The sequence below is a fragment of the Diorhabda sublineata genome, chromosome X, assembly GCF_026230105.1.
Source record: "Diorhabda sublineata isolate icDioSubl1.1 chromosome X, icDioSubl1.1, whole genome shotgun sequence".
In the NCBI taxonomy this organism is placed as follows: domain Eukaryota; kingdom Metazoa; phylum Arthropoda; class Insecta; order Coleoptera; family Chrysomelidae; genus Diorhabda; species Diorhabda sublineata.
In genome coordinates this window covers 817,675-842,463 of record NC_079485.1, presented here as the reverse complement: position 1 = coordinate 842,463, position 24,789 = coordinate 817,675, and the positions used below count along the sequence as shown (strand labels likewise).

Genomic DNA, 24,789 nt, shown 5'->3' with positions numbered 1-24,789 from the left:
TCAACAGATGTCTCAAAGAGTGATTGGAAAGAAAAGAAATGTGTACTAGAAGGACACCTATCCTCTTAAACTCTTTAAAAGGTAAAATTGAGAGAAAAAACTATTCAGTAAATAAAATATTTTGATGGAAGTGTACCTGCAGCATGGGATAATTCAAAAATAGGCCAGTAATCAGTAGAACTCAGGAAAAAATTAATCAATGAAATAGGAGAATTCATGAATAAATCAAAAAATTTATCAGTTATACAGGTTGAAGAGTGATTGTAAAACCTAATCGAGAAACTATTGATCAAAAGGAACTAAACAAAATGTCACAAGGTAGACCGCCTCCGACTGAGGCAAAATAATCTTGAGGTCGCTAAAAAGTTTTGGAGCTATGGCATACACACAATTTTTCGTAGAATCGTTAAAATAATCAATTTAACGATTAAATTTATTTTCTGAATAATTATTTCAATACAATTCAATATCTTACTTCCAAATATCTTTTGTAGGTTCATTATTTGGTTTGTTTTTTGTAGGAATCAAACCACAATCGTTTTTTTGAAGCTTTACTTCCGATTTTCGAATAATCAAAAATTGATTATTTTCGATAGATTATATTTTTTGATAATTGCCCAGCCCTATCCAAGTCTACCAACAACATGGTATCAATTAATCAATAAAATTAGATTAAGATCATAAATTTTCACACACCAGTATTGAAACATTTCATCTTAGAATGTTTCCATTGAATTTGATAAATTTTTTAATTAAAAATACATATATTGAAAGCACATATCTTTATTAACCAAATCATCAACAAACATTTCTTTTTAAAACATATAGATAATATAAAATCAAACATGTATAAAATTAAAGTTGACAATATCCATCAACGTATGTTGCTTCATATTAATATTGCTCACACCATCACCATTTCCTTCTCCTATCTACAAGTTATTTGCTAGCCATCTTTCTAACCATATAATTCAATATGCCTCCATGTTTGTAGAATAATAAATCTACTTCGGTGTCGAATCTCAAGATAACTTCAAACATTTTTCCAGTGTCTGTAGATACTTTAATATTTTGGCCTGGTTTTAAATCTGGAGGAAGATCGAACGTATAACTTTCTTTGCCTGTTAAACCAAGCTGTTGGGCAGTTTGTCCGGGAAGAAACTGGAAAGGTATCACACCCATCCCTACTAAATTCGAACGATGGATACGTTCAAAGGATTCTGCGATCACTGCTCGTACTCCCTGTAACAAAAATAGAAATACATGGAAAAAGGCAACACAAAAGAATATGGGTTCAACCACAACTTATCGGCATGTATCATCGAATGATCTATCTATTTCTTATCTTCACCAAACTCGACATTTTCTATTTATTTATTATATTTGCCAAACTATTTCCTCATCTAAATTTTCCATTTTTCTTGTGCTTGAATCTTCTTCTATCCATTCTTCAGACCATCATATTCTATGCTTACGAGGTATGATGTTAATTAATTTCTATAGCAACAATTACTTATAATGGATTTGTTTAAGCTTTCATGTGTGACAAGTTTGAAGCTGTATCAGCTTCTAAGTCCACTTCTACATAGATCTTGAAAATTACCTTAAGTATTGTTTCAGATTGAGAAAAAGTGTCAAGGAAGATCACAAAATGATATTCTCTGTCAACGGCTATGACTTCGAGGCAAAGATTATGGGTTATTCAAAGGGAAATAACAGTAAATGATGTGTGAAGATATACCTGAAAATTGGGACAATGACTTTTCTTCACAATGACAAATCAATGTTCTAAAAGTCGATGTGTTTTCACTAGATCGCTATTTGCCCATATCCATCTTACTCATCAGATTTAGCACAAAGAGACTCCTAGCTCTTGATGAAAAGAAAAAATGCGCAACGTTTAGATACCATTCCTGGTATTGAGGAATAAACAACACAACAAATGAAAGAAGCCTTCCAGTAATAGATTCAACATTGGGATGAGCGTATTGCTAACCAAGAACAATAATTTGGAGAAAGTCAATTCAAATTTTATGTTACGTTTTTAATAGAACAATTTTTCTTTATTAAGACACCTCGTATATAGGTTTAGAAACTACTATGAGAAATGAGTTATAACATAATTTGCTTATTTAACAAAGTTTCGGTATTTTGAAGTAATTATAAAATAATAATTATTTGTTTAATGGTCAGAAATTACAAATTAGGTGATATCGGAATAAAGAAAAATATCAAAGACTCAAAAAAAATGTAACGTATATCCCTGTGAGTAAATTGTTAGTAAATAAATTTTGAAATTTTCTGATTTTCGCAAATTAAAAAGTGAATCTGTAAACGGCAACTTTTGAGCAAATTTAATATGTTATATGGGATGGTTTCCATATAAAGCAGAGATATAAAAAATTTGAATAAAATAAGAGAACCAATGAACTTTTGATCATCACATTTATCAATAAAATAGAGAGATTGGCGAATAAATTAATAAAAAGCAGAATTTATGACAAAATCAATTGAGTATTCAACAAACTAATTAATGAAATGGTAGAATATACTCATAAATCCACTAGTACAAAATATTTAATAACATAAAAAATAATAATAAATTGAAGGTTTCATTAAAAAAAATTATTTTTTGTACCAAAAATCGTTATGGAATTGTAAAATCAAATCAAAATATACATAAACGTGTACATTGTAAAACCAAATGAAAGTATTTTACCAATAAGTATGGACCCTTTGCGGCCCAGTCTCTGCTTGAACCAGACCCGTAGTCTTTGCCAGTAATAATTATAAGAGGTATTTCATTTTTCATGTATCTTTGAGCAGCATCAAAAATGTCCATCTAAAAAAAAACATATTAATACCCGATATAGAAAAGAAAATTTAATTTTGAGAACTCACTTCTTCGTTAGTTGGTAAATAGAGAGTTCTAGGTCCAGCTTTGGCAATGAATTTATTAACTAATCTGATGTTAGCAAAAGTACCTCTCGACATAACGTCATCGTTTCCACGTCGAGAACCATAAGAATTGAAATCTTTCGGTGTCAAGCCTCGTTGGGCCAAATATCTTAAAATAAAAACAACAAATGACATGACAATAAATTATCTGGAACCATTGGCGATTATTCGTACTGAAACACTATGTACTACCACTACACCAAGAATCACAATTACACTGTCTAACACACGTTTCGATAACTATGCTATCATCTTCTGAGACCAAAGGTAAACTCAGACAACGTTATTGAAACACGCGTTACATGGTGTAATTGTGAGTGTAGTGGTAGTGTAAGTATCCAGTGTAGGACTTTACCTTGCAGCAGGACTGGTCCTTCCTATAGACCCAGCAGGACTGATGTGATCTGTAGTAACAGAATCTCCTAACAATAAAAGAACTCTGGCATTCTGTATAGGTTTTCTTACAGGAAGTGTCAAAGTCATTCCGTCAAAGAATGGTGGTTTTTTAATGTAAGTAGAAGCACTTGACCATGGATATAAGACACCAGTAGGTGCCTGCAATTTTTGCCAATTGTTTGATCCTAAAAGATGAATATTTGATTGACTAGTATAAATACTTAGAATAAAACAATACCTTGCTCAATTTTCCCATAAACCTCTTTAAACATAGCGGGAATAACATATTTCTGTTCAACGGCTTGAATTTCTTTCCTGGTAGGCCAAATGTCCCTTAAGTAGACGTCACTACCGTCGGATCGTTTACCTAGAGGTTCTTTTTCGAAATCAATATCGACTCTACCGGCAATCGCATAAGCTATTACCAACAGGGGACTACACAAATAATTAGCTCTAGTATTCGGATGAATACGACCTTCAAAGTTTCTATTCCCAGATAGGACGCCACAACAAACCAAATCGTTTTCTTCAATTGCATTCACAATATTTTCGTCTATACCACCACTGTTACCAATACAGGTCATACAACCAAAACCTAAAAAACAATGTTAAGTCAATGATTTGAAACAACATTACGTTTATTGATGGTATCGTTGCTTAAAAAGCTCCATTTGTTAGCCTTAATATACACAATAAAAATGTCGTGAGTGCTTAAAAAGTGATCTGGATAATAGAATACAGTGTGGGTCTCAAGTTTTTCCACTCCTGTTACCGGTCTAGCAGTTCTTGCAATTTCTCAAAAATGAATAATTTTTATGTCATTATTCGCTGCCCATAAATAAATATATTGTTTTTTATTAGATAGCAGGATATTAAGAAGTTATCCTGTTATCCACCTCAGTTAGTTGAGGTGTTTTTAACATGAATATCTGAACAGTTTACGGCATTCTATTACCACCAGTCATCCATTGAAGAGACCTAGAGTTGTACAGAGGAATAGATAACTCAGAATGTTGTAAATACTAAGAAAATGGTGAAACTTATCGAAATCTTCATAGTCTTTAGAATGAGATAACTTCAATGGTGAAAGTACATAGTAAAATCATCTTACATATTAAAAATTCTCCGAAGACGTTGCTGTTATTATAGTATTCCCAAATTAAAGTGAGGACATCGGGATTATAGAGTGTTTATGAGAATATCTTACCTACAATAGCAAATCCTAGCTTCTCCAATGCAGGAATGACTCCTGATTCTGTCAAATAGTATGTTACTACACCAGATCCGGGTGAGAGACTCGTTTTAATGTAAGGCGCAACTGTTAAACCGGCATCTACGGCATTTTTGGCGAGCAAACCAGCACCAAGCATTACACTTGGATTGCTAGTATTTGTACAAGAAGTAATGGCAGCTATTATGACACTACCATGACGTATTGTATATTGGGTGCCATCGTACATAAATTTGGCGGAGGTGTTTAATTTGTTTTGGGGGATCCCGAAACCTTTAAAACCGATCTGTAACAAGAATAAATGCACAACACTTTGTTTAATAATAATACAGAGTGGAAACTCGATTAACCGGACAAATTGTTGTCGTTTGCGATTCGGATAATCGAATATATGACGAAAAACGGGTTTTGCGAATTAAAATACTAATAAATAATAATATTATTAATAAAAGATAAGAATAATTTAATAATAGTATAATTTGTTTCAAAATTCGTTTCAGCTGAGGTAAACTCTGTTTGTTTTTCAAAACATTTGCGAGCCGTTTCCAGAGCCTGAATTCATTCATCATGAGATGGTCCCACATCATTTTCCACGCGTCTATATTTTCTTCTGTTTCATCTTCTTGCATTTCCTGCTGTTCAATTATCTACAATATGTTTTTTTTTTCACAGAGTAAAGGGCCAGAAATCGGTTGCCCAGTTGATAGTTTTTGTAAAAACCAACAATAAAAGTTCGTTTTTCCGATTTTTACTCCGATCTTCACTAGCTAACTTACGACTGGTTTCTCCTTTTTTTTTTAATGTCTTTAAGCGATAACGACACGCAGATCAGCGTGGGGCAGCGATCCCGAGGGGCGCGGGCGGGGTAACGCCAATTCCGTTAGTTAGTTAGTACATATGTTGAAGATTTTGTAATATGGCTCAATATTACTTAATTATTTAATTGGTCGCAGTTGATAGTCCGGATAATCGCGAATCCGTATAAATGAGGGCCGGATAATCGAGGTTCTGCTGTACTTGAATTTTGTATTGAGTAATTACTCAACTAATGCGAAATGTTTAATTACGTAAACGATTTTATAAACAAATATGATATTTACATAATAAATAAGTAGGTAAGTGTATCACAGTTTTAATAAACAATAAAAAATTATGCCACATTTAGATTTTCATTTCACTTAGTTCTTAGTGTTTCCTTGGGCTCACCTGACATTTTTTAACACAATTAAAGTGAACAAAAAGTGGATGTGCGTAAGTAATAGCTCAAATAAAATCATTCGTTTCCTCCAAATTGAAATTTTCAAATTATTTTTTTTATAAATGAGCTTTTTGTCAAAAAATCGATCATAAACAGGATTAGGATGTTATTCTGCTTTCTAGGCCACATAAAAGCATCTATTCCAAAGAAAATTTCATTCAAACTCCTTTCTGATATTCTAAATATTATATTATGTGAAAATTGTTTACTCAAAGCTTAGGTCTTTATTTATGTCGTTATTTATTTTTGATAATTATTTGATCTTGTGTAAATATTACTAAAATAACTACAAAAGTCAACTTGTTATCAAATTCTAGTACTTTTCATAATAAAATATGAAGTTAGAATATAGCCAATTCTATTACCAAGTGTCAAAAAGATGCAGCTAATGTTAAGAAACCAATTTAGGTATTAAAATATGGTATAGTATGGAAATATTGTGATAAAAAAATATTGCTGCACCCTGTATTTTATCCACAACGAAAATTGATTTATTTATTACACTCCCAACTGTATTTTATCCAACTTTATTATCAAATGTAAAAAAGATGCTACTAATTTTGTAAATTAAAGTATTGTAAATGCACAACTTTGGAAATATTTTCTCCACGACATAAAAGCATTTCTAGAAAGTTCTAAACCTGAAGGAATTCTACCTAATTTCGGTATAAAGATGCAATTAGTTCAGTGAAATGTATTGAACTATTAAACATGCATAAAAAGTCGTAAAAGTGAAATTTTTATTTCGAAAATACTTAGAAACAGTTTACATATTTGTAACAATAATAATGGTATGAATAGTTATAATAGAATGACTAATTTGTTGCTTTACCACCTTCAAATACTTTTAATTATTCAAAGAATGTTTGCGATTTTTACTTAAAAAGCATACGTGCCTTTTCATATCGAAATACTATCAAACAATTATCGTAATAACAACAACTCAACACACATCTTATTATTTCATGCAGTATAATAAATAAATCATTACTCGAAAGATAAGCATCAAAAATAAATAATGTACACGTTGCAAATAGTTTAAATTACACATCCAACTATTTTATTTATAATACAATGTATACAAAAAGTAATATTTATATTTCCATAGGTTCAGAAAAATAATAGAAGTAGCACAAATATTGTTTATTATTTGTTAATTATGTAGTTAGCTTAACAATATTATGAAATTAGGATTATCCCTAGACTTCTCAATAAAAGGATAGTACAAATCTGCCCAAAACGCGAAATTTCCTTCGGGGTACTTTTTCTTTACGAACTACATTAAACTAAATATAACACATTTGACATTTTTTTGCTTTCCTGTCTGACTATCTTCCAATCGAAATATCTGTCTCAACATATCGACATATAATTGTTTGTCTGTCTATTCCCATTTTTAAAAAAGAGATTAACCGTAAACGATTTTTTCAGATCTCAATTTTATTCATAAATTTGGCAATTATTTCATGTCGTTTGCTTTCTCTTATATTTTCTATATTTGAAACTAAAATTTTTATACTTGGGACGTTTGACAATAATACAAGTAATAAATGAAGAAAATATGAAAACATAATAAAAGTGTATCTAAAAAATCACCCTGAGTAATAACGTTTTGAGGTAATGGATACTGATGATAGAGGAAGCAAATACATATCTGAACAAACATCGTGTTAGTGTATTATCAGTAGATCAAAGCCTGAAACAGTTACAGCGAGTAATTAGCATAAGGGATAGTACATTATCAAAGATTATGTAGAAAATATACACCATAGATGGAAAAATAAATAGATAGAGATAAAGAAATTTGGTTAAATTATATGTAGACATATACAATAGTACACAACTGTATTTAATATATATATAAGTGTCAAAATAGCTTAGCTTAATCCTGATGTCTGATAAGGTTTGTTGGAGTTTTGTCATTGGGCTCCTTTTTCTACAATTGTATCCATGTATCCTGCATTTTTGTTTTATTTCCTGCCATTATTATTTCTTCGATTTAGCTCCTTCTCGGTATCCCTTTCTTGTTTTTGTAAGTTAGTGTTTCATATATCTTCCATATCAATCATTCTGCTCCTTTACTCATAACATAGCCAAACCATCTTAATTGTCTTCTATTTTATTTAGAGATATATTGTCTTAGAAATCTTCTTCCCCAAGCATCCCTATTTTTTGTTAAATCCTACCGATGCGAATCCATTAAGTGAAAGAATCATTAATAAATTCTAAATAAATAGTGGAATATTTATCTAAAATTTCGTCTAATGGTTATTAATACTATTTTCACAAAATATTGACAGACCATAAACCAACAAACAAATTCTATTAAAATTAAATCAAACAATTTAAATCATTATTAGTTAATTAGTTTGTAGAAAATGTTATCAGCAGCTTATGGCGACTGTAATTAGCGACTGAATGGCAGTGGGGACCCACCTTTTCTGGCCAAACATATAAAAGATCCCGATTTTAACAGAATCGTCAGTTTAATTCCAAAGTCGTTCCAATTACTCTTTGGTTATCCATTTTCATGAAGCTGTGCATTCTAGATTTCAGCAAAGAAATGCTGAGGTGATCAGATCAAGTGATAATAAAACTAAAGAGTTCTAGTGAAAAAGGAGTATTTATTCTTTGGGGAATTAAGGAACTATGGAGTGATGTGACTAATAATAAACATATCACAGCCATTAGTTGCTTGACTCCAGGTAGAATAAAGCTACAAGAACCAGTAATAGTTTTAGAATGATTCGAGGTAAGAATATTTTAATATTATAATGAACTAAATTGCAAATGCAAGGTAAGAAGAAGAAATATTGACTAAATTTGCTCTTCGCTTATCTTTACCCGAAATGTATTATTGTTAATTAATCCATTATTTTCAGAAAATAATCGTGAACATCGATATAAAGATAATTTTTTTTTAATCAACAGTTATAAAATTTAAATTAACTATTCAAGTTTTGGTGTTCTAATTTTCTTAACATACAACTTATTACCGACTCACACTGTATAGTTTTATCTTAACAAATTTAATGAACATGTTTTGTTTATCTTATATGTGTTTTCACTTGAAGCAGGGTATTTCAGAAACTGTTGAATAATAAAAGGGATTAACAACTGTTTCATGAATCTTTTCGTATAGTGTTAAAAAATTCCATAATATGGTTCTTTTACAAAAAGTATCAAATTCTTATCCAATAAGATGTTAATCTAACAAACCAGTAAAGTCTAATAACAATATTCTTATTTCAGATGTTCAGGGGTGATTTGGATCAATATTCGACAGTGTTTACTTAAAATTTTTTCTTTGGTAAGCGTAGCCTAGTCTGATGGTTGTTTTTCTCATCACTGGGTAACGATTATCAACAGGAGAATTTTACAAGACTTCAACACACCAATGAACGTTCTTTATAGGTTTTTGTATTTGGGGTGAACTATTGCTCAGTACATGTCTGTTTTGCATACATCACTGGGTAGTAGTTTGTCCTAAATGTAAAGACTGGCATCTAATCAACTACACTACAAAATATCATTAGCCTTCTGGTATGTTATAAAACTATCGAAAGATGATTGTTGCTAGGATGTTGGGAAGTTTTCACCATCACCGGGTGACCATCATCCCTCGTTATGTTTTTGAAAAAAGGAAACTCAGGACAAAACATAATTTTTTGTATGGAACATCAAAATGCTATCATTCTTATTATTTATTACTGCTATGTTAATATGACAAAAAACTAATGATGATAAAGTTACTGACAAATAAATAACCTTTTTTTTCAAAGGAGAAAAATTCGTCTCAACAATTCATATTCAGTTTTTAACAATATTTTTTTCTTTCGAGATTCTAATGGTAATAAAAAAAGTCTTGATGTTTCATACATAACAATGCACTAGAAATATTTTCATTAATATTGTAGCCAAAAAAATCCAAATACTTCGAGATAATATTTATCACAAACAATTCCATTTAAATTTATTTGTATTGATAAAAGAGTTATTGAACAAACAAAATTAAAGTTGTTTTTCAAATTATTTCCCTTTGTGATTGAATAGATTATAGTGTAATAATTGTCGAGTGACAGATTAATATCATAACATGATTTTTGAAAATTTTATATATATTAAAATGAATCGAGTGATTTCGTTGGTGACATTTAAATTGTATGTAAAGATCTAAGGAACAGATTGTACTGGATAGTTGTAGTAATCGGTGTTTTTTTCGATTTGAAAAAAAAAATTCAAGTTTTAATTATTATTTTCCCCTCAATATTGATGTCTAGAATTTACCTCCATTATGTGCCTTTTAAAAGGTATATCATTTAATAAATATTCAATATAATGGACCAAAATTTATTTCATTATAATGATTTTATCCATAAGTAAATGGAATAATAATTATTATTTTATATTAGTACTTATATATACATAAACATTAGCAATCACATTAGGTCTAATCTTAAATAATAAACCACTTTCTTGGATATTTAGATAAGGCTTCTCAATTTAAATATTTGTTGATTGTAATCTCCTGGGATTATTTTTGGTTTTGAATTTTCTACTTCATGGCAATTTCTTAAAATGATATTTTCTTTTTGACTTGATTTCAAAATTTCTTATACCCAATAAATTTTTGTTATTTCACACTGATTAATTTTTTATATTTTAATCTAATATAATTTATATATAAAATATGGAAGAATAACAACTAAGGATATATGAGGGGAGAATAATTAGAAAAATTCATGGACCAGTGAAAGTTGGAAATAATGAGTATAGAGGACTTATGAACTATGAAATTAAGAATATATTACAGCAAAAACAATACAATGGTAAGGACTCATTAAAAGAATGGAGAAAGGCAGAAAATTACAGAATGGAGACTGAACAAGAAAAGATTACCTAGTAGACCAAAAATAGATCGGAAGATCAAAGTGTGCAAGATATGCAAAATCTGGTAGTAAGTGACTGGAGCAAACAGATACAGGAGAGAAAGAAATGCAGAACATTAGTCAATGATTCAAAAATATGTGATAAGCCGTAATTAAATAGGGATAACCACTTAAAAAAATATAGGGTCAAAAGAGCTCAATTTGAGCGGCTACAATTCTCAATAGAATGTATGTTGCTTATTGTAAATAAGTTTCTATTTAATAGATAATATTTGACCTCAGCATTCTCTAGTTATCTCATACAACTTGATAATTTTATTTTATTAACACCACTATACCTTTAATTTTAATAAAAACTATGCACCTAACCCTGTACATATAAATTTATATACTAAAACCTTACCTTATTAGATAGACAGTTCAAAAAATCTTGCTTCATGTTAACAACAGAAACTCTATCGTTGGGTCTCTTGGGACCACTAACAGAAGACTCTACTGTAGATAAGTCCAATCCTTCGTTATAACTAAAAATCGGTTCCGATAATTCTGAAGTATAGTTTCTTAGTTGTTTTGTCGCTCGTAGGTAAGCTTCAATAACTTTAATTTGCTCCTCAGAACGATCTGTAGAAAAAATTTAAAAAAATCTGAAATATCTTTGGCATTGATAACATATAAATGCAATTTAAAAGATTTTTAAAAATTCTTGAAATATTTGAATATATTTGATGACGGGCCAATGGTCCCAACATTGTCGTGACTCAAGTCCACGAGACATTCAATATAGCAACAAGAAGTGAGATATAGAGGAAGAACTAAGCTAAAACCAAAAATGATTTTAGATTAAATAAAGGCAAAGGAGCTGTTTATATTTCTGATCAGATAGATGCCTACAACAATCCTTGCTATAAATCATTAAAGTGGCACAGGAAACTAGCTTTTGAATTACTTAATGAAAATTTATCCATAACTTATAAAATATCTTATACAACAATTGAATTGTAATCTTGAAGTTGTTTTGAACCAAATTTGAAACATTTACAAAAAGAAACCAGGATTATGTCATACTATAAGGCAATTTTGTTCTAGCTGTTATAATATGGAATAAAACAAAAAAAGTTACAATGTTCTCTGTACGAGAACCACCAATGTGCCTGGACTGTTTCAGTTTTATTTGTACCTTTTTGTATTTAAAAAAAAGAAAAATAAACACCTATTATTCGACAATTCATTTTGTTTTAATCCAGGGACCACATATTTCTTTCTTTGATAAAGCAACTTGTAGATATTCGATATATGTTTAATGGAAATATATTATCCAAATAATTCAAATATTTATCAATTAATACTTACTTGTTTGTCTCAAGTATGCCAAAGAGTTTTCATCTACTGGAAAATGTCCAACTGTGGCTCCATATTCAGGACACATATTTGCAATGGTGGCCCTGTCGGCTATGGATAGAGCAGCAACACCTGGTCCATAAAATTCAACAAACTTTCCAACAACTCCCAATTGACGTAAATTCTACCAAAAATGAAAAAAAATCTCATTAAAATTGACATTAAACAATTTTAAATACGCCAACCTTAGTTATAGTAAGAACAAGATCAGTAGAAGTAACATATTCATTTAATTCACCATAGAGCTTGTAACCGACAACTTCAGGTAATAACATACTAATTGATTGACCTAACATAACAGCTTCAGCTTCAATACCTCCTACACCCCAACCTACAACTCCCAAACCATTAATCATGGTGGTATGTGAATCTGTGCCAACCTAAAAAAAAGTTTTCTTATTCAATTCCTATTAATGATCTATAAAAACTTATAAAATGGATAAATAAAATAGTATAGAAAACAATTCTTACCACAGTGTCTGGATATAAGATACCATTTGCATCAGTAAATACAACTCTAGCTAAGAATTCTAAATTGATTTGGTGAACAATACCGCTTCCTGGTGGAACAATGAGCATGTTATTAAAAGCTTTTGCTCCCCACTGAAAAATGTTGTTTTTTTTTATTAGTAAAAAGATTTAATGAAAATATGAATAGTATGACAATATTTACGAGGTATGAAGAAGCTATTGTTATATAAATTAGTGTTACAAGCCTAGGGAGTCAGGACTTCAAGATCTTTCACTTTATTCTAAACTTGTATTTGTATCTATTCAAACTGTTTTCAAGTCTATTAACACCTCTTCTAAATATTTCTTTCCTATAATACTTATCAAATTTAGTCGATTCCAGAAAATTAAATTTTTTATACAATTCTGGAAATTAACTATAATCCCCTGGTTCCTTTCCATTCAATATCCAGGTTTTCGAAGCATAAATTAATGATCTCTTTACAGTTTGCATACTCTATTTTTGCTATTCTGAATATTCCTTCAGTTGTCTATTATTGTTATGATTGCTTTGCTACTGTGTCTACATCCTTTTACTTACTCTGCAGCTGTTAACGTGCCTAACTCATTTTGTTCACATTTTTATTTCTTCAAGACGATTATGTTTTCTTTTAATATCTCTTTAATAGGATGAATGATGAGTGATGGCGGTTTATAGAGCAAGTTGTTTGTACTTTGCAAAACATTTGCAATACGTTCAAAAATCATAACGTTTTAGTAGCATTTTACATGTTGTTGTTGAATGAAAAAATATGATAATCGACTTTTTTATCAGCATTTACTAAATTTAAAAATTATTATTATTATATAATACTTGAAATCTAGCTTTTAACAACATTAATGTAAATATTTAATAACTCTTTCCTCAAACAATGATTATAGATATGAAAATTTGAGATTATCTTACTTTCAAAAACTCGAACCTCTCTTGATTACGTTCAAATTCCAGATCTTGATTTTTTTGCAAAGCGTCGCCCCTGATAACAGAATAAACTAAAATTACACAAAATAAGGTTTTCCGCATGTTTGTGTTTTACTTGTGATCTGCCTAGCTCAGTTACAAAAAATTAATTTTCATAACGAATACATAAAAATAGAGAAAATAGAGACTAAGTTTGTACTCTATAATTTGACATACTAGAGAGAATTTAATACATTTTCCCTAACATTGATGCCACATAAACTTTAACAAATAAATACCCTAAAAATGCATAATGCTTCGAGGGCAGACAAGCCCTTCATGGGACCTGAGCCCTTCTGTGGTATCAGCTACAAAGCAATAAAAAGAGGATTGAAAAAGAAGGTAAATACTAGCAAAACCAATTATTGGGACAACCTACAGGGGTTGAGACAGGCAAAGACTCTCCTGGTAAACTACAACCAGATAAAATCTGCTGAAAATATCAACCTAAGAAAAGTAACAAGAGTCTTATAGAGGCACTGTTACCTCAATGGACACCTGAAGATGGTAGGCGTGTAGATTTTGTTTCAAAGAAACAATAAGAAGCTCCAAAGTACTACACTCGGAGGTGTATGAAATAGAATAGAAAGATCTCTGAAAAGATTTCTAAAAAGAGTGGGATTAGCAAATTAGCTGTAAAAACCGAGTTCCCCAGTATCGCAGTAAGAAAGGGGGCACAATAGATCCTTCACACATCCATAATACTTCCACATACAGGTATAGATTGCATGATAAATTATCTGTTGGCTTCCACTCTCAAATCCCAATTGATATTGAAACCTTATTTCTCATAAACTTTTTGGGAATAGGCTAGTTGAAAGTTCTTAGGAATAACAGCTAATAACAAGCAGTAAAATTATCACATACTTATATGATTTTGAAGGATAGTCATTTGTCAAGTGTGGTTGTTAAGATTTTGAAAAAATATTTATATGGAGCCCAATCTTTCTAACCTATTTTTAACTATATTTATTTACTAAAGGCTTGAAATACACTGATACTAATATTTATACATAACTAAAATATTAAACACTTTTTTGTTGTGACTGTATTGTGCAACTATATTAACAAAATACTAATGTATTGAAATTGAAATGGTAATTAAGTTTAGATAACAAAGCTTACGATCTAGTAAAATCCACTTGTACAGAATGATCTATAACCAAATCTACAGGACATATTGGATCTATTTTCTGTGGATCTGATCCCAGATCCATGATGGCGTTTCTCATAGCTGCAAAATCCACCACAGCTGGTACACCGGTAAGGTCCTAAAAACCATATTTAAAAATCTAGAAATAGAGAAAACTTACAGAAACTTTCAAACTAATGTTAGTTTGGTGAACACTCACAATATTTTATATATGCACAGTGGTTATTTACGTTATACCTATATAAGGTCACCTTTTTCCATTGCCTCTCAATATTTATATAATTTTTTCTGATTCACTGAATATTTGTTAGGTTTTTATCACCAGTGCAAACATAGTGTATTTCAGGAACTTACCTGAAGAATAACTCTAGCAGGTCTAAAAGGTATTTCAATGCCCCCTTTAACATTTTGATTTTTTTCCCAATTTAAAATATTTTCAACATCTGCTTCTTTGATGGCAAAGTTATCACAATTTCTAACAGCTGATTCCAAAAGGATTCTTATGGAGTAAGGCAAACGATCTAAAGCAAGATATTTTTCCAAAGTTTAAAAACATTATTCACATGAGAACCAGTATTTCATACAAATCAAATAAGTTTTGTATGATCATTAACCACACACTTACCATAATTGGGATGAAGTTGAGCAATGTCATAGTATTTATACTGTTTTCCATTTACTTCTAATGTTTTTAAATATTTGTCAAAAGGATTGGGTCCTGAAAACAAAATCTGTAAATAAATTCTTACCACACTTTTTTATTTTAATTCTTTATATTTTATAAACATTTTACTACAATCAAAAATTAATGGATTATAACTTTATTTTGTTAATGAATCTAATCGAATATATTACTAATATTGGTAAATTTATTTGAAAAAATCATATATATTTTATATCATAATTAAATATGTACAGGATGTCATACATAGCACCTTGTATAGTCTGGAAAAACCTAACATAGCTATTTTGAAAAGTGAAGCTCATAATGACCTTATAATTTTACTTTTAAGATCATCCTATAAGCATCTCAGATTTTGTTATACCTTAACAAATTTCCTATAAATTCAATTTTCTTTGATTGATGCATATATTCCTATTCCCATTCATTTCTGATACAAATTTTTCATTCGATTTACTTTCTATTCATTATGATATTTGTGTTAATTTTTTATGAGTTTTATATGAGTTGTTACTGGGCAATACATTCCCAAACTGAAATTGTTAAGCTCCAATAGTGTTGAATTTTTTTTAATTTAAAACAGTATAATATCAAATATATTTTTAAACAATAACGCAAATAGAAGCTAGCTCTAACACTACTTCAGATGGACAAACTTAAATATGATTAAAACCATTAAACCATTACACAATTTTGCTCATCAAAATAAATACATAGTACATCACCCTATATATTTGTGAAATACTTAAAATTTCATGTATAAAATATCTACTTTGATTTTTTTTGAATACCTAATTTTATAACATCGTACACTGTAATTTCAATTGGTTATAAAAAAAAATGAAGACACCTTTTTCATTTATTTTGGTAATCAAAAACAAGAATCGCATAATATTGGAAACACCATTTCATACATGCTTTGTGACAAACATGAATTTCAGAAGACCAGAACTACCATTACTCTCTCATGAACTCAGTAATACTTAAAAATATTTATAGTATATCATGTTTTTCTCATAAATTTATATAAATATTGAGAACTTACCTTCTGCCATAGTGCTTCGAGCAGTAGTCACGTAACACTAAAATTTTCCAAACTTGGAATTAAGTTTGATCCTTAACCTCTAAAATTAATGTATGTTATATGTATCTATAATAAATGTTGATTAGATATCAATAAAAACGTATGGAGTAGTATTTTTATAAATTAAATTTAGTTATATGTTAAGAACTAAAGTGATACAATGAAGATAACCCGATAATTGAGCTTTCCTTTTTAATGAAAATATTTTCCACTATATGAAGGTTATTACCTACTTAATGAAATTGTTGGAGTTCCAGTTACATTCATATGTTATGTAATAATATATGTTCAATAGCAAAATATTTAATACATATTTATGTAACAAAAAGAAAATTACGGAAAATTATACAGGAACTGGAATATTGTATAATACAAATGTTATCTATGCTGATGTAGTAAAAAACACAATAACATCAATATCATTTGAACAATGTTTGTTTACACAGCACTAGTCCTGCGCTTTTATTCCAATAACAGAAGTGTAAACGAGTTTTTTTGTTTGTTTGGCACTGTAATTAAAAAAGAGCTTAAAATATTTATAGATTAAAAACGTAGTTGCTCCGTAATAAAGTTTGGGCTTTAAAAATATGAGTAATCATTAATCGAACGCATAATTAGTAGAATAATCCTTATTAAACCAGTTTTTTCAATTTTGTAATATTCATGTCATTGATTAAATCTACCATACTTTGATTCTAATTATTTAATAGTTTTGAAATAATGCATACGTTTGATGATGATAAAGTGTAAATTTTACAGAATGTCGTGTTTATTTTGTAGAAACAAAACTTAAATTCGACACTCTTCTTTTCATCATGCGAGTCAAGTTTTACTTGAGTTTTGATTGTTAAACGTCATGAAGGCATCTATACAAAGAGTACTGCTCGTTAAAAGATTCATCACCTTTTACATGATATGGAAAAAAAAACAACCTACTTATAAACCTATATATTTATTAAATGTTTTCACTTTCAATGAAAATCTACTAATTAAGGCGGTAATGTACGGCCGACGAATATTTTCGTCGACTGCACAACGAAAGTTCGGAAAGAGATACCGCTCTAAAGTGTAAATGAGTGTTGTGTAGCTAAAGACATGAGACGACGTAGAGACACTTTTAACTGAAATACAGATTTTCGACTCACTTTTGTTGCGCGCGACTGTCCCTTACACTGTTATTAATAATAACTCACAGAAGTGAGTAATTTAGAAATGCTGAAGATTACTCTTTAAATATACTTGAAATATCAGGGTGGTGCCTAAACAGACTGGACAGAAAACAAAAATTAATATTTACTTAGTTTAAAAATATTATATTTCTAATTATCTAGGTACATATAGTTTCTCAATAATATGTTTAACGTTTAAAATTTTCTGTTATACACCTTTTGGTAAATTTAATACTATTAAACAATTTTTTATTTCCCATCGGTGTCCTTTACTATTAACAATATAAACCCGATAAATTGCGAATAAAAGTGGACGTTGAATGTTTGTAAAATCAACGCGAAGGGAAGCGTGGCCGGTTGTTTAGTCTGGATGCACGATTTTGGTGGTAAACCACCCTTAGCTGAGCACTTGAGTGAGAACCAAAGCTATAATGATAAGAGATGAAGTGTTTTACGTAATATAAACAAACTCCCCACATAAAGTGGAGAGATTTTGACCTTGTATTATAAGGGACAGTCGTTTAGTGAACTTTGTCTTGAAAACAAGTCTTTTCATTCTCGCATTTTCACGAAATTATCTTACAGTTCAGTGCAGTGCAGTGCAAAAAACACAAAAGTGAATTTGACTATATTTGTGTGGCGAGACTTATTCAAGCAAATATGCCAAAATACAAGACCAATTTAACTCCTAGCAGTGGACGCAAGCAAAGTATACGTCAGAGAATGAAAAAAATTCGTGATAGAAAAAGGTAGGTGAAAGTGCTTCAAACCAAAATAAAAAAAGTGATCTCTCTTGCAAACCGAGCGCAAAGTGTCAAAAACCGAGCCGAAGGCGAGGTTTGCAGGTGCACTTGTTTATCAACTTTTGAATATGAGTTTTCGTAATCATTTCCGAAAAACTGTAAACGGGGGTCTAAGAACTGAAGAATTGGTTGGTACAGTCACAAAGAGATTAATTCATTATCACTTCAGAAAAGAATTATTATTGCATTGTAATGAACTGCTTTGAATTAGATTACAAAGAATTGAAATGAAGTAAATTTTTATGCAACGGTGGAATTTTTTCGAATTGTTAAACATTGAATTAAAATTAGTAAAGATTTCATTTGAAATGGTAAAGATTGACTTTGAGTTGGTAAGAATTGAATCTGAATTCTGAAAATTGCATTTGAATTGGTACGAATAAAATCAGATTCCAAATGATATGTTAATTTACATGAATTGAATAATTGTATCAATACTGAATGCAGTTGAAGTAGAATTGAATTGTACACTTTTATTTATGGTACTTGTTAGCACCTCGACTGTAAATTTAATACTTTCACAAAAAAATTTTAACGCCAAGTTTGATACATATGTCAGATTTGGTATAACACCTGTTTTATAAGTTTATTTATTCAGTCATACATATAATACCACTTTTCTTGTTATGGTGTGTTTACGGAAATGATTCCGAAAAAATGTCTTCAATGTATTTTAACTGATTAAAAACAATACAGTAAGTACATTCCACTCACTTACTTGCAGAACAAGGCAGTTATTTTGTGACGAAAATGTAACTCCCAAAATTCTTATCAACCCAGCCAACAGAAAATACGACCGTTTGCCTTTACAACTACATTTTTTTGGTTGTATCTGTTCAGTGAAGAACCGCCTTTAAATCACGCAACACACATAACAAAACTATATTGAAATTGCCTGATATTTAGACTGCGTAAAATAAGTACAAAAATTCAAATTTTTCGTTCTGGACCCAATAATAAACACTCTCCAGATTAATTGAAAAATAAAACTGCAAAAAAGAAGTAGCTCGAAGAAAAATAAATAAGAATGTTAGTTATAATAAAATAAACGTTAATTTGAAACAGAGAGAGTAGGATTTTCTAATAAAACGGTATCCATTTATATCTGAGTTCCTAAATTAATTATTAATGTATAAAAGTTGCGTTGTACTTTCAATCACACGTTAAATTCAAAATTTTGATTCTCTTCTGAAATTCCTTGACCTTCAGTAATTCAATGTGACTCCTTACCAATAGCAGTTCATTTAAAATAGAGGGGAATAGCTTGATAAAACCAACCTGGTTATGAATTGTGTATTGCAATAATCAAATCACTACATTAATCGCCGACGTGACGATATAAATCGTCCGGACTAACGCACACCTAACCTTCAAACATTATTGGATCAACAGGTCGTTTTATAATGGCAAAGTAAGTTTTTTCTTGTAATTCTTTTAATTGTTGGAGTTGACCTTTAATCGATATTAACCAGTTATCTAATTCTTTCTCAATCACATCTTTTATTAACGATATAGAAAGTAACATGTCATAATTAAGTTTTTTGCAAATCATTCTAGTTACTGACATGCAGAATTGTAAAAAATTGAATAAGTAGGACACATGAATTTTTAACTGCGTATTTAAAAAAGTCTTAAACCTTTTTCGGATACAAATATGATTTTACTTTACATATTCACTGGGATAGAATTTTTTCAACCCAGTTGAGATCGTTTTGCTTTAATCTTTCTCCAATGTTATTAATAAAAAAAGTTGAAACAACGGATGATTTTTGTTATATTAAGTTACTATTGGATAAGATTGATAAATGAAATTTCACTAATCAATTTTTAAATATACTTTTCATACTGTGAAGATATAATCTAATAATTCTAAAAAGATGACCTTCAAGTTACAAGTGCTTTAATTGATTATATATTTAAAAAATATGGAATTTTGAAGTTATAAAATTGAATAACAAATTCCAATAAATATAATTTGACAAAACATGCAATAATTACAAATGTATAAATTATTATTTAGAAAAGGAGACATTGGCTTAATTGGTTTGGCCGTCATGGGCCAAAATCTCATCCTTAACATGGCAGATCATGGCTTCACAGTAGTAGCCTTCAACAGATCCATAGAAAAAGTCCACCATTTCCTTGCAAATGAAGCCAAAGGAAAAAGCATCATAGGAGCTGAATCTATTGCAGACTTATGTTCAAAACTTAAAGCACCCAGGAGGGTAATGTTACTTGTGAAAGCAGGAGATGCTGTAGACAATTTTATCAACCAACTTGTTCCTCATTTAGAAAGAGGAGATATTATTATCGATGGTGGAAATTCTGAGTATCAGGACAGTGAAAGAAGAACTAAGGAATTATCAGAAAAAGGAATCCGATTTGTTGGATCGGGTGTATCAGGTAATTTTATTTGCAAAAATTTTTGGAAGATTATCCAGAAATATTTTTTAGTGAAAAAAAGTACAAATATATTACTAATTTTGTTTGGATTAAAATATTTTGTAGTAGTTTAAATTGATTCATATTTTATACAATTACATATCTCATCGTGTATTTCTAGGTGGAGAAGAAGGTGCTCGCTATGGTCCTAGTTTAATGCCTGGAGGTAATAAAGAAGCTTGGCCTTACATAAAAGATATCTTCCAAGGTATCTCCGCTAAAGCCGATGGTCAACCTTGTTGTGATTGGGTGGGAAGTGATGGTGCTGGTCATTTTGTTAAAATGGTACACAATGGTATAGAATATGGAGATATGCAGCTTATTGGAGAAGTCTATCATTTAATGACTGCAATTGGTATTGATCAAGAAGAAATGGCAGACACTTTTGAAAAATGGAACAAGGGTGCTTTGGATAGTTTCTTGATTGAAATTACCAGAGATATTTTGCGATATAAAGGTTCAGATGGTAAGTAGTGGTGTGATTAAAACAAAAATTATTTACTGGACTAGAAAATGGGAATTTTATATCTTGAATTATTATTGTAATTTTTTTTGTCGTAAATAGAGAAACAATATTTTTAGAATACTTTCTATATCTCGACTTTCAACATTACATTTATTTTCATTGGTAATTTGCTTAGAAGTTATAAAATATTATCTTTTATATAAATATTGAATTAAAACAAATAGATGAATATTATTGAAGATAAGGCAGATTTCAATATAAATTATAATAGCATAGATATCTTTAAGTATAATTGTAAGATTAACAGCTTTGAGAACATTAGATTTCCAGATAATTACAGGATATAGTCTTATTTCATCTTCCTGTGTATATTCCAAAGTTGAAAGGATCATATGCTAGTCTCTTGACAACATATAGAAAGATTACATATCAGATTTTGTGGTTGGTATAGCTGTAGCTATATTTTGCTAAGGTCAGCAATTTGTTGAGCCAGCTTATGTGGCTCAACTAGATTGCAGGGAAACCACAGACATCTTGTGTGTAGTTTAAACTAAAAATATATCCATTAAATTTGAACTAAAGCATGGTAATACTGTCCCAATCCCCTCAGAAGTTTTTAATTTCTATAAAACTTATATTTCTTGATCAATTTTCAGGGGAGTATCTTCTTCCAAAAATTAGAGACACTGCTGGTCAAAAAGGAACAGGAAAATGGACTGCCATATCAGCACTTAACTATGGCGTTCCTGTAACTCTAATAGGAGAAGCTGTGTTCAGTCGTTGTCTTTCGGCTCTTAAAAAAGAGAGACAGCATGCTAGTACTAAACTTCAAGGACCTAATATAAAATTTACAGGGGATAAAAAGAAGTTTCTAGATGATTTAGAACAGGCACTTTATGCTGCCAAAATTGTATCTTATACACAAGTAAGGTGATATTTAATGTACATTTCAAATTTAATTAATACACTATTCAAATTTTTTATTCTCTCTTCTGTTTAAAAATTATTGCATCTGATCTTGTCAGTAAAGGGAAGTAAAGAGTTGTTCTAATAGTATTATATAATATAGTGTAAAGAAACATAGATTAGTTAATTTCTTATTACTTACGAAATTATACAGAATTTTCTTCTCATATGTATATTGAGATATTTTTTTATCTAACTCATATAAGAGGGCTAGAAATGAGTACAGTAGTTTCGAGAGAGTTAATTCAAAGATTAGAGTACTGCTTAATATTCCCCTTTTTAAAACTGAGCAATACGATACAGCCCTCTCAAGGGGTGTAAATACTTATTCCATATCATATAAATACAAAAATGAAATGATTATAGTTAAATCGAGTCTAAATAAATCGAAAGTACAAAATAACTTCACTTACTCATCAAAACTCATAGGATATGGCAGGTGGTTGTATGTAACTCCATCATCAAACTGTTTAGCAGATGTTTAAAAAAATAATATTCACCATTTACTTCTTCAAATCGTAATTCTGAACTATTGTGAATTTTACGGTAACAAATTTAGAAAAAAATAAACTAATTGTTATACATTCTAAGTCATGTTGAAACTTGTATTGTTGCAGGGTTTCATGTTATTGAGAGAAGCAGCCAAAGTACACAATTGGGACCTTGATTACGGAGCGATTGCCTTGATGTGGAGAGGAGGTTGTATCATTAGATCAGTATTCCTTGGAAAAATTAAAGAAGCTTTTGACAAAGACATCAATTTAAAATCGTTATTATTAGATCCCTTTTTCCTAAATGCTATCACCAAAGCTCAAACTGGTTGGAGGAATGTTGTATCTACAGCTGTCAACATAGGTAACCAATATCTTCATTTAGGACGTCTCTTATGCATTAAGTGTTTTATGTTTATGTTTATTCATTTCTAGGCATTCCAACACCAGCTTTAAGTACCGCTTTGGCTTTCTACGATGGTTACAGGTCTGAGCGTTTGCCAGCAAACCTACTTCAAGCTCAAAGAGACTACTTTGGAGCACATACTTACGAATTATTGGGACAAGAAGGTAATTTCATTCACACCAATTGGACTGGACATGGAGGAAACGTTTCTGCTTCAACATACGATGCGTGAATTGTCTGTATTTGTTATTTAATGTATACCTTACATGTTTTTGAATAAAATATTTACTGTTTTCGGTTATTTTTTGGTACTGTTGGTTATATACTACGACAACACCAATAATTTCACTGACTACTTGGACCTCCTATAGTACATATCCGGCTCAAAAAAATCAGGTAGTGTAATTATTAGTGTTGATGTAGTGGTATTAACAGTATGGTCAGTAATTTGAATATTGTCTTGGTATCTCTCATATATTGCTATGGTTTTCAATTGGAAGTTTGTCCTAGTTTTTTATTCGATTAATTTCACCCCAATACAATGACGCTTTGTCGAAGAATTAGTTACTCTTCAAGACAATAATAGCTCAAATTACATTTATGAATCTGCATTTGAAAAGAAACAGAGTTTATTATTTAGAGTTCGTTAGCTGAACGAAAACGTGGGTGTTGTAGAAAAGTTATAAGGGGAAATCAAATTGAGTGCTGTAGGTTTATAATAATATGTCGACTTGATGAAAACGTGCGTTTAGAATATAATAATGAAGTGAAGTAACAATTAATCCAATATGAATTATGGTACATTTTCGACAAAAAGGGAAGAGCTCCGTTGCAATAACAGTTTTAAGATTGTAAAAAGTGACTTCATTATTAGGATTGCCGGAACATCTCTATAAACGCTAGCTCTGACCCACTAATAGTTATACACACAACATACCATTGGTATGCTCTGTGATTATACATGCGAGGTGAGCGCAACCATATATGTAATACTTCTATATGGATAGTTTCTATAAGTGGAAGCTGTTCCGATTAAGGAAGACAGATTGCCAACGATTTCTCTATCCTCCGAGGTTCCAGCTCGGTTCTGCGCATTCTCAAGCATGCGCAGTGTAAATAAAGTGTCGCGAACGAGTGAGAAAATGAATATTGTCGGCATCGTAACGTTGACAATAGTGACGTCATATATAATTTTGAGTGAGATCGCACAGGTCCTATGTGAAAAATTTCAGAGGGCATTCCAGGTTATCTTTTAATTTATAAGTTATTGAATTCTTTAATGGAATGCATAACTCATTTACATTAAAGTAAAATCAAAATATCTTCTGCGTAAAAATAAAATATTTGGTGGTGGGTCAAAAGTACTTATAATATCCCATGCCGCATCAAATAATGAGATAGATTCTCATAGTTGCAATCATGATGTAAAGACTACAAGGTGTGTTCTTCCCGAGGGCTCATTTTCGACGGTTGCAATCTGTGTAGTTTGAGTTTTCAAAATTCCTCTAATTCGTTCAACACTCACT

The 24,789-nt window shown here is 30.3% G+C and overlaps 2 protein-coding genes across 6 annotated transcripts; one reads left to right on the top strand and one right to left on the bottom strand.

Annotated features, from left to right (window-relative positions):
- Positions 1-767: 767 nt before the first annotated feature.
- LOC130451800 (cytoplasmic aconitate hydratase-like) lies at positions 768-19,333 on the bottom strand. 5 transcript variants are annotated; one of them, XM_056791053.1, is made up of 16 exons: positions 19,211-19,333; positions 16,482-16,560; positions 15,380-15,472; positions 15,109-15,275; positions 14,727-14,872; positions 13,548-13,617; positions 12,602-12,733; positions 12,316-12,510; positions 12,083-12,254; positions 11,136-11,353; positions 4,562-4,871; positions 3,593-3,949; positions 3,314-3,539; positions 2,902-3,067; positions 2,720-2,842; positions 768-1,242 (listed from the first exon to the last, which is right to left on the bottom strand). In XM_056791053.1, exons 2-16 carry the CDS (start codon positions 16,489-16,491, stop codon positions 940-942), a joined length of 2,688 nt encoding a protein of 895 aa, XP_056647031.1. In that variant the 5' UTR covers positions 16,492-16,560; positions 19,211-19,333; the 3' UTR covers positions 768-939. The 5 variants fall into 5 exon arrangements, with proteins under 5 accessions (XP_056647031.1, XP_056647027.1, XP_056647030.1 ...); XM_056791049.1 differs by lacking the exon at positions 19,211-19,333 and adding an exon at positions 16,754-17,037; XM_056791052.1 differs by lacking the exon at positions 19,211-19,333 and adding an exon at positions 16,754-17,033 and having other exon boundaries at positions 16,482-16,586.
- Positions 19,334-19,444: 111 nt separating this feature from the next.
- LOC130451799 (6-phosphogluconate dehydrogenase, decarboxylating) lies at positions 19,445-23,553 on the top strand. Its single transcript, XM_056791048.1, has 6 exons — positions 19,445-19,903; positions 20,513-20,895; positions 21,056-21,400; positions 22,057-22,325; positions 22,984-23,221; positions 23,293-23,553. The coding sequence occupies exons 1-6, from the start codon at positions 19,896-19,898 to the stop codon at positions 23,493-23,495; spliced, it is 1,446 nt and encodes a 481-aa protein (XP_056647026.1). The 5' UTR covers positions 19,445-19,895; the 3' UTR covers positions 23,496-23,553.
- Positions 23,554-24,789: the final 1,236 nt, after the last annotated feature.

Excerpts from the sequence above, each read along its gene's own strand:
- LOC130451800 (XM_056791053.1), bottom strand. Across the intron at positions 12,511-12,601 it reads TCTTATATCCAGACACTGTG|GTTGGCACAGATTCACATAC; the intron begins GTAAGAATTGTT and ends ACTTTTTTTTAG. Across the intron at positions 12,255-12,315 it reads TTGTTCTTACTATAACTAAG|AATTTACGTCAATTGGGAGT; the intron begins GTTGGCGTATTT and ends CATTTTTGGTAG.
- LOC130451799 (XM_056791048.1), top strand. Across the intron at positions 21,401-22,056 it reads GCGATATAAAGGTTCAGATG|GGGAGTATCTTCTTCCAAAA; the intron begins GTAAGTAGTGGT and ends ATCAATTTTCAG. Across the intron at positions 23,222-23,292 it reads ATCTACAGCTGTCAACATAG|GCATTCCAACACCAGCTTTA; the intron begins GTAACCAATATC and ends ATTCATTTCTAG.